Source organism: Zea mays, chromosome 8 (genome assembly GCF_902167145.1).
Source record: "Zea mays cultivar B73 chromosome 8, Zm-B73-REFERENCE-NAM-5.0, whole genome shotgun sequence".
NCBI lineage: Eukaryota > Viridiplantae > Streptophyta > Magnoliopsida > Poales > Poaceae > Zea > Zea mays.
In genome coordinates this window covers 823,839-833,627 of record NC_050103.1, presented here as the reverse complement: position 1 = coordinate 833,627, position 9,789 = coordinate 823,839, and the positions used below count along the sequence as shown (strand labels likewise).

Sequence of the window (9,789 nt, the reverse complement as noted above, 5' to 3'; positions counted from 1 at the left end):
CAAACTCCATTTCTAACTTGAAGAACACCTCCCACTCTCTCTCACACATCTCTTGCCTCTCTCATTTCAAATCTTTGGAGAGAAATCTTTGAGTGAGTTTGAGAGCTGCGGTTTTTGTGCTTCATCTCCACATCTCTCTTGCTTTTCTTCATTCGAGCTTTGGTACTACATCGAGTTCTTTGTGGATTCATTACTCTTGGAGCTTCTAGCTCCTAGACGACTAGGTGTCTCTTGTGAGTCTCCAAATCTTGTGGAAGACCACAAGAAAGTTTGTATTACCCGCTCATTTGAGCAAAGATTAGTGTGTGAGCTTGACCTTTGTGGTCGGCAAAGGGAGGATTAGGGTTGAAAGAGACCCGGCTCTTTGTGGGCGCCTCAACGAGGAGGTAGGGCACCTTAGTGGTGTGACCGAACCTCGGGATAAATCTTGTGTCTTTTGTGTTCTTGTTCATTATGCTTATTCGTGTTCTTCGTTCTCTCACCATTGCGTGGAAGATTTGTTTATATATTTTTGGTGTGTGGATTTTGAGAAGTGTCCTTCTCAGATCTACTACTTTAAACCCTGTGGATCAACTAGAACATCTCATTTCCAAAGTTAACTGGGTGAATTTCGAGATCAATTCAGTTTTACCCAGTTCGCTTCTAGTTTTTGTTGAAAAAGTTTTAACTTGCCTATTCACCCCCCTCTAGGCAACTTTCACGAGTGCTTCAGACACTCGGCAAAGAGGTTGTTTCTGGTAGTGATTACCAATGATCTACCGCATCACACGAACTACTACTACGTAGATTGTAATACCCAATTTGTAAATATTGAGAAGAGAATTGATCTTCTTATATGTTTTGCCCTCTACTTATTGGAACATGCGAATAACCATATTTAAAAGTGAATAATTAACAAATGACACATAAATAACCTATGCATCATGCTAGAGTTTACGTGTTTATGCATTTAATAATAGTAATATTAATAAAAAATATATTAGTGCCCAAATTAGAATTCTGAAATAACATATAGAAAGGAAAAAAGGAAAATACCATACAAATATAAAGAAAATAAATATATACATAAATATATTCTTTTTATACTAGTATTTGAATTTGTGCATTTAGACTAAAGGTGAAACTCACAACTAAATTTGAATTCAAAATTTGAAATCTAAAAATAAGAATAAAAGAAAACAGGAAAGAAAAAGAAAAAGAAAATCATGCCTGGGCCCAATCCTTTGATCTCGACCCACCTCGCGCGGCCACGACAGCCCACCACAACACATGGCAAATACCAAACTTGAATTCTTGTTAAATTATTGAGTTCTTCGTGCATGACATTGATCCAATCAACATTCTACAAAGCTTCATCAATCTTGGTTGGTTTATTAGAATACACCTATGAATAGTGCACATAAAAGAACGCTACTACGGTCACGCGGGGAAAAGAGACGCGACTGTCGGAGCTACGGTAGAGAAGTTATCGCGTTTACGTTAAACAAGTATTAATTAGAATATTAGTTCGGCATAATTATAATTATATGAATTGACATTATCATATCAAATATAAATTAAAACTACTACTTAGCTTTGACTAACTTACTAATTTAACAGTGTACGATTAAACAAATAGCTAATCAATTGACACGAGTGATTATAATCGAACAGTTTAATATCAGGCGCGGACAGTGCGCGATACGCGTGAAAAACGCATGGCAATGCGCGCTACACGTGAAAACAACGTGCGCGACACGCGCGAACAGCGCGACGACAAGCACATCACGAGCGAACAGCGCACGCGACACGCGCGAAGGAGCACACAGATTGCGCGCACGACAACTTGTGTGACCATGTGCAAATGACGCGGACGAACGCGAGACCAACACGTGACACGAACGCGAGAACAAACGACAATGACGTGCAAACAGCGCACGGATGACACACGAAATGGCGCACGCGGCAACACGCGAGCAGCGCGATAGCGCGCGAACGGCACGTGCGCGACGACGCGCGGACATACATAACTTAGCGCGCGGACAACGTGTGGCTACGCACGCGATCCTCACGCGCGACATGCGAGAATCACTAGCACATTTCGTGTTTATACTAAGTAAGTATTTATTCTGAAACTTTTGAATTGGTATTAATCACATCAACATATATTTATAAAAAGCGTAAATTTGAAAGTTATAATCATAACTTAGTTTTAATTAAATTGTCATTTTAATAGCCATTAGATAAATAAATAATTAATTAAAACTTGTGCCATGACAAATAATATTTTTAACATGTACATGATATTATTAAAAAATAACGCAACAAGAACGGAATCAATCAAGCATCTACCACAAAATATATCGCACAATTAGTATATTGCGGATTAACGATGACATGACACGTTTTCATTGGCTGTAAAATCGGCCACACGGATGGCCACAAATACAAATGCCGCCTGCGCAGAAGATCCGTAGAGGAATGTATGGGGCGGTTTTGCATTTCGTGAAATCGTGGCGCATACATAGTGCTGGGAATATGGGTCGGGTTTTTCGGGCTAGCACGAGCACGGCCCGAAAATAGGAGCCCAAAGCAAGACCCGACACGAAATAATATGTGCCGGGCTAGCACGACCCGAACGCGGGCCTAGGTCGGGCCTCAAATTCCGACCCGTCGGGCCTCCGGCACGACCCGCAAAGATGGGCTGGGCTTGGGTCGGCACGGCCCAACGAAAGCACGACGTGATTTAGGGCCAGACTGGGCCACTGTTTTTACACTTTGGACTGACACGGTATGACCTAAATTTTTTTGGGTTTTCATGGCCCGAACCCGTTTGGCACGAAACACGATGGGCTTGGGCCGGGCTGGCCCGATCCGGCCCAATTCTTAGCACTCAGCAGCTTTGGATTTGCATGGTGCATGCAATGGGAGTCACAACAGTTTCCTCAAACACACGACAAGGGGAAGAAAATTCTGTACATACCGGATGTAAACGTTATCTTTTACCGTCCCTCATATCCACCACGCGGAGGCCCACAAACACAGATCAAAATTTATAAAAAACCCTTTAGTAATTTGTTTTTTTCTATTTATATGGACCAGCAGTAAGGATGAAAACGGCCGGTAACGGTCGGAAAAAACCTCTCACCGTTTTCACCCGTATAAATTTTTCTTCGGTCGGAATCGGTAAACGGGAAAGTCGGAAACGGATAACGGCCGGTAAATTCCGGTATATCGAAAACGGATAAATCCGAGCAAAATAGCTCAAAATTGATCGGGAAACGGTAACTGTAATCGGAAAAGCTCACAATAAACAAATCCTAACCACACAGATGTTCATTCACATCCACATACAAGTCTCATTCACAAAAGTACACAAAACACAATCTTGTCCACATATAATTGGTCATACACTCACACAACACATAAGTCTTAAAACACGATTGTTCATTCACATTCACATACAAGTCTCAACCACACAAATATACAATACATAGTCATGACCACACATAAATGATCATACATGTTCATTAAAGTTTTAACCATATAGTATATAGGTCTTAAACACACGATACATAAACTAGAAATCATGTGGCATGTCGTCTGGATCACTTGATATATCTTCTATGACATCTAAAACCCTAATCTCTAAACCCTAACGAGTATAGTTCTTACCTCCTTTGTTTTTTTTGTGGACCGGAAAAATACGGTTAAAATACGGGAAAATACCGGATTTTCCTGAGAATTCCAAAAACGGACGGTAAATATGTCTCACCGTTTACCGTACCGTTTTCGTAATAACACATCTCGTTTTCGTCCCATTTTCCGTATATCCCGAAAAATATGAAAACGGTCGGAAAAATCTGGTAAACGGTACCGGGAATTTACCGAATTTTACCGACCATTTACATCCTTAACCAGCAGCTAGTATATGTGAGGGACTGTAAAAGGGATTCTTTACATCCAGTATGTAAAGAACTTTTTTCCCGACAAGGGAATCGTGGGAGTGAAAATAGCCATGCAGGTGGGGCCCACAGGCAGTTTCCTGTCCTAGCCTTTGCACGATGACAGACACACAGAGGAAGGGCCTGGCCGATTGGGGGCCTGTTTGTTTCCGCTTCTGACAGCTTCTGGCCACCAAAAGCTGCTGCGGACTGCCAAACGCTCAGCTTTTTAGTCAGTTTCTATAAAATTCGTACGGGCAAAAACCATCCAAAATCAACATAAACACATAATCGGTTGAGTCGTTGTAATAGTAGGAATCCGTCACTTGAGTCCTATGAACAACTTTATCTTCCTCCATATGTAATCGTAATAATACTTAGATTCTCTCTACAGCCAGATTCTCTCCATAGCTAGATTTTCAGAAAAACTAGTTAGAAAAAGCTGAAGCAAATAGGCCTGGGTCTCGCATGCTTGGTTTTAGCAGCTGGAGGCTGGAGCTCGAGCTGATGATAGTGCGCAAGACGGGAGTGCATGCTCTACGTTGCGAACGAGGCTTCACCGGCCGGGAAAAATCTATACTACCTATTAAGGCTCTAAGGGGTAGGCTGCCTCCCCTGGTTCTGCCTTCAGCCAATCTGAGCCGTTTGTTTCTACTCGGTCGATCTGCACCGTCCGTTCCACCGTTACCCCCACGCCCCGCCTTGGCAATTCCCCTCTGCCGCCGCCCGCCTCCCAATTCTCATCTCTCCCATCCTCCTCCGCTCGCCAGTTCGCCAAGAAAGTCATGTGCCCGGCAGTCCTCGTGCGTTGCCTCACGCTGCGCGGCTCCGCAGCCCCCTCCATCCGTGCCTCGACTCTTCCATTCGGCCGCATCTACACTGTCCACCGCCATGTCTCTGCTATCCTCTGCGTCATTCCTGAGGTTGCGTCGCAAGCGACGGGCCCACGCTTTGGCGCCGCGTCGACATGCGCAGCCACATAGACCTCGACCGCATCGTCAACCTCTACAGGATGGCATAGGTTGCCATCCGCCGCGCCATGGGGAGAAGCGAGTCACCGCCTTCGCACGCAAGATCGACCTCGCGCGGCGCTGGGATCCTCTCCCGAACCCTAGGCCACCCGAGTCCTCCGCGGGAGCAGCGGGGTCATGCGATCCGTGGCAAGGGACTTTTCTAGGCTCACGAGTCCATCGCCGTCGCTCTGCCCTCGTATCCCCTCCCACGACACCGAGATGCTGCCGTCATGGACTCTTGATTGACGCTTGCTATGTTCATGGACTCATGCGCGCGCGTCAGATGATTGCGCGGTCGGCGCTGGACGAGGTCACCTACACGGGCGACTTCGACCGGTCGCCATCCACCTTCCGGAGCTCCGTTTCTAGGGACGGGCGGTTCCCCACCGTGGCAGGGCGGTACCACCTCTACGTCTCGTACGCGTGCCCCTGGGCATCCCGGTGCCTCGCCTTCCTCAAGCTCAAGGGCCTCGACCACGCCATCGGCGTCACGGTACGTCGGTAACCCTAGCCTCGCCCTCACCATCGCGAGCCGGCAAGCCGGATCGGGGGTTCGCTCGGCAGTGGATTGATTCCAGTTCCCCGTGATGCGCTGCATCGGAACCGTAGGTCATGAAGCCCATCTTCGAGCGGACCAAGGAGAGCGACGAGCATCTGGGCTGGGTGTTCCCCGCCGTCGCCGACGAGGAGCCCGGCGCCGAGCCCAACCCTCTCAACGGCGCCTGGAGCGTGAGGGAGCTCTACGAGATTGCCAGCTCCAACTACGCCGGGAAGCCAACCATCCCCGTGAGCCTCCAATCCCGTCACTCCAAATCCACCAAACAAACAGCGAATCTGATTCCCCCCCTCCTCCTTTCCAGCACGCAGAAGTGCAGAGTAGCCCAACAGCCGAGCTGATTCCAGTGTTCCATTGCGTTTCAGGTGCTGTGGGACAAGCAGCTGAAGACGGTGGTGAACAACGAGAGCTCCGAGATCATCCGGATGCTCAACGCCGAGTTCAACGGCATCGCCAGGAACCCCGGGCTGGACGAGTTCTTATTTCTGTTCCTATTGTGTATGTTTATCTAAATATCCAATTTTGCAGGAAAGAACTAAGCATCAAGCCATCTATACAATCAAGCCCTAGCCATATTCTGGTCATCATCCAGGAGAATGAATCTGCAGGTGATGTTTATTCGATGGAAAACGTTAATTTTGTGGAGATATGCTCATTTTGGCACATATTTCATAGTTTTGATGGAATATGGATCTTCTTAATATTATCCTTACAGGTTAGTTGCTCTTCTGTTTGTGCTTTCTATCTATTAAACATTATCATCCCCTTAATTCAACATATTACATATTAGTGATGGTTTAAGATTTCGTATAAGTTATTTTAAGACTTCACATGGCTTGAAATTATCTCATAAAAATTCTGGTTCTTTTGGCAATAAAAAGAATCCCATTTAATATCATGGCATGGTTTTGTTGTATATGTTCCCTGTTTTTTGATAAATAGGTTTTTAAGTGTATTTACCGGTTCTTTCTTAAATTGGGATTGGAATGAACAACCATCTGTTGGAACACAGAGTATATTTGTTGAATGACAATGACTTCTTTCCGTCTTAATCCTTGGTTGAACTGGTCAATTTTACAGGGAACTAAGTGCTTTTGGATTTGTCAAATTTCGCTACCTTGAGGATGCTACAGTTGCCAAGCGCGAGATGAATCATCAAGTCATTGGTGGTCGAGAAATTTCAATAGTTTATGCGAGGAGAATCAAAAAACGCCACAAGAAATGTGCATGAGAACAAGAACTAGGTTCATTATTTGTTTCTTTATCCTTTGATATATGCTCTTGGTTGTCCTTAGCAACATTGTATGAAAAACTAAAAAGAAATAAATTTGTGCTTTCATAGATGTAGTGGTAGGTACATGAACGAAAGAACACAGGACGATCACTATCTAGATCTCAAAGGTCTCGATCCCACTGTAAGTGTGAAGCGATTTGTAAAAACTAAATGTTAAATTATTTTGTTTTTTTAACCTACTTGGCATGTGAAATATAAAGACACTTAGTCTGAGATTCTTCACTATTGGATTTTTTTCCAGATTTTCAGTTATACTAGAAATTCTGAACACATACAACTTAACACTACTATTTTCTCATAATTTTAAATAAAACTAACAAAACAGACTAAGCTCATTTCACTAACTATAGGTGCTCATTTGTTATGCTATTTTGGTACATTCGATATGACTGTTGGACCACTGCATTAGGAGTTGCGACCTATTTGATTGTTAGAGCATCTCCAAGAGAGGCTCTAAACATGGTCCTATTTTAAATATAGGGCTCAAAACCATAAAACATTCTTCCAACAGCGGCCCTATTTTATAAAATTTCATCAAATGGTTATAGGGCTCGGTCTCTCGGGTCCTAAATATAGTACCCATATACTGGAGCCCTATCCTCATTTCCACTTAATCTCCAACCATTTATTTCCTAATATCATGATTTATTTCCTAAATAGCATTATTTAAGGCCTGACTATTGGAGTAAACATTTCTTTTGAGACCCTAAACATTCTAAATATGGTCCTATTTCAAATTTTAGGACTCTATTTTAGAGTTTGTTGTTGGAGATGCTCTTAGGCACTTATTGGTTTAGGACTTAAGAGTTCTGTTCTGATATAGATTGGAATGTATGGACATAGTTGGCTCTTTGATGTTGTATATCGTTTTCTTATATGTTTGCAGCTCTTGAACACTGAAGCTCCTGACTTGTACATAAGGCAGAATCCGGTTCCAAATGCCTACACCTTAGCAATCAACAGCAAAAAACCATTCATTGTCGTTCACACAAGCCTTGTGGAGTTGCTTACTCCAAGGGAATTGCATACTGTTGTTTACTCTAAACAAACTCATCGGCTGGTATTGCCTAGATGAACAATCAAAACAAGAATTATTATTTGCTTACCTACTGCATGAATGCATTGATTACTCATCATATTGGATTTGTTTCAATTAGGCTGTTTTGGCTCATGAGCTGGGTCACCTCAAGTGCGATCATGGTGTTTGGCTCACTTTTGCCAATATACTCACAATGGGAGCATACACTGTCCCTGGTAGACCATCTGACTACTTGAAATCTCATTAGATTGATGGGCTATGTACCTAAATACACTTCATTTGAACTACATCTCATGGTAAGTACATGCACTTTTATCAGGTTTCGGCATGGTTACTGGCTTTCTGGAAGAGCAGCTATATAGATGGCTACGAGCTGCAGAGCTGACTTGTGACAGGGCAGCTCTTCTTGTGGTGCAAGACCCGAAGGTACCTTTACTGCCTTAACTCTGAAACTACCTCGATTTTTAAATATAAGATTGATTTGTATTGAACATAAGAACTAGCAGAATAAATAGCGCTATTTTTTTGTCTTTGCTTTTGCTCTAGAAGTGGATTTTTTTCATGGTCTGGCCACAAATTATATATGACTCCAAGAAAAAGTAGAGGTTTGTGTAGTTTTCAATTCATCTTCCAAGTAACAATCTTTAGTTCATAGAAAGAACAGCTGTTCTCCAATTTTGATGAATTAGAGCTGCAGCTTGTAGTTTTAACATATAATGGATACATGCTTACTCTACAAGTTGGTATCATCACCTAATACTAAACTCCTGATTGTCCTGAGGTGGTCATCTCTGTTCTTGGCTGTCTGAAAATAGGAACGCCTTGTTGTGTGTTGTAATGCTTATCCTACAAGTCTGTCATCACTTGATACTTATTCTTGATTGTCAAGAGGTAGTCATCTCTGTTCTGATGAAATTGGCTGGAGGATGCCCATCTCTTGCCGACAAGCTAAATGTGGATGCCTTCCTGGAGCAAGCTCGTTCGTACGACAAGGCTGCATCGAACCCAGTTGGGTGGTACATCCGGTCAGAACTGTTATCACTTGAACCATGATTCACGATATTATTGTTGTGGAAATGCATATGTGTTTGTGTTGTATGACATTTCTTTCTCAATCTCTTTACATGTTGCAGGAACGCACAAACCAGAGAGCTTTCACACCCTTTGCCTGTGATGCGAGCCAGAGAGATTGATGAGTAGTCAAGAAGCCAGGAGTACAAGACCCTAATGCAAAAAATGTTTCAGATGGGGCTGAACAAAGTATAGTTAGTGGCGACACATACGAAGAGGTATGTACATGGAATCCATCATGTTTCTTTGCAAGGATTTAGCTTTAGATCATGACTGTCCTTTCCTGTATATCTGATCATGAGTTTGTGATTTTCTCCTGGGTGGCTGGGCACCGTTTTTTTTTTCAGGACTGTAGAGTTTGTAGCTTGTGTATGGAAGGGAATGTCTGTATATGGAGAAGGCTGGTGCTTCTTCACCTTCTTTAGCGCCATCACGCTTGATTTCTATTGCAGTCTCGGTTCCTCATCCCTGGCTGGGTTTCGTTTGGATCGCGTAGCAGCAACATGGCAACTACGTCATCGCGAGGCGAAGCATCCAGTTCATCTCCACCGCGAAAAACACTGGTGAGCATTTCATTCATGGTGATTTTGATGTTTTTAAAATTTTCTCTGAGATTTTTCCAGGTGCTAATTCATGGTGCTAATTCATGGCTATCTCCTTTTTGGGTGCGGGGCTGATTGGTTAGTGGTGAGCTTGGCTCTCATATGTTCCTTCTCGTGGATGAGGTCACACCTAGGTCTCGAAGGGGATGCGAAACCAGAAACAGTGCCAGAGGAGACCGTACTTGCGTTGCCGACATCTTGCGCCATTCCACAGCGCTCCGCGTATCAGAGGATGGTAAGCTCGTTATCTCTATCTTTTCGTCCATACGTGTTATGCAAAAATCGTGTAGT

At 43.6% G+C, this 9,789-nt stretch overlaps 2 protein-coding genes across 2 annotated transcripts; both read left to right on the top strand.

Moving 5' to 3' along the window:
• The first annotated feature begins 5,219 nt into the window (after nucleotides 1–5,219).
• LOC103636678 (glutathionyl-hydroquinone reductase YqjG) lies at nucleotides 5,220–6,723 on the top strand. The gene is made up of 4 exons (XM_023300809.1): nucleotides 5,220–5,429; nucleotides 5,546–5,722; nucleotides 5,858–5,988; nucleotides 6,573–6,723. The coding sequence occupies exons 1-4, from the start codon at nucleotides 5,220–5,222 to the stop codon at nucleotides 6,721–6,723; spliced, it is 669 nt and encodes a 222-aa protein (XP_023156577.1).
• A 1,187-nt stretch (nucleotides 6,724–7,910) lies between these two features.
• Nucleotides 7,911–9,308, top strand: LOC109941563 (uncharacterized). The gene is made up of 4 exons (XM_020542659.1): nucleotides 7,911–8,040; nucleotides 8,145–8,251; nucleotides 8,717–8,850; nucleotides 8,959–9,308. Exons 1-4 carry the CDS (start codon nucleotides 8,019–8,021, stop codon nucleotides 9,023–9,025), a joined length of 330 nt encoding a protein of 109 aa, XP_020398248.1. The 5' UTR covers nucleotides 7,911–8,018; the 3' UTR covers nucleotides 9,026–9,308.
• Nucleotides 9,309–9,789: the final 481 nt, after the last annotated feature.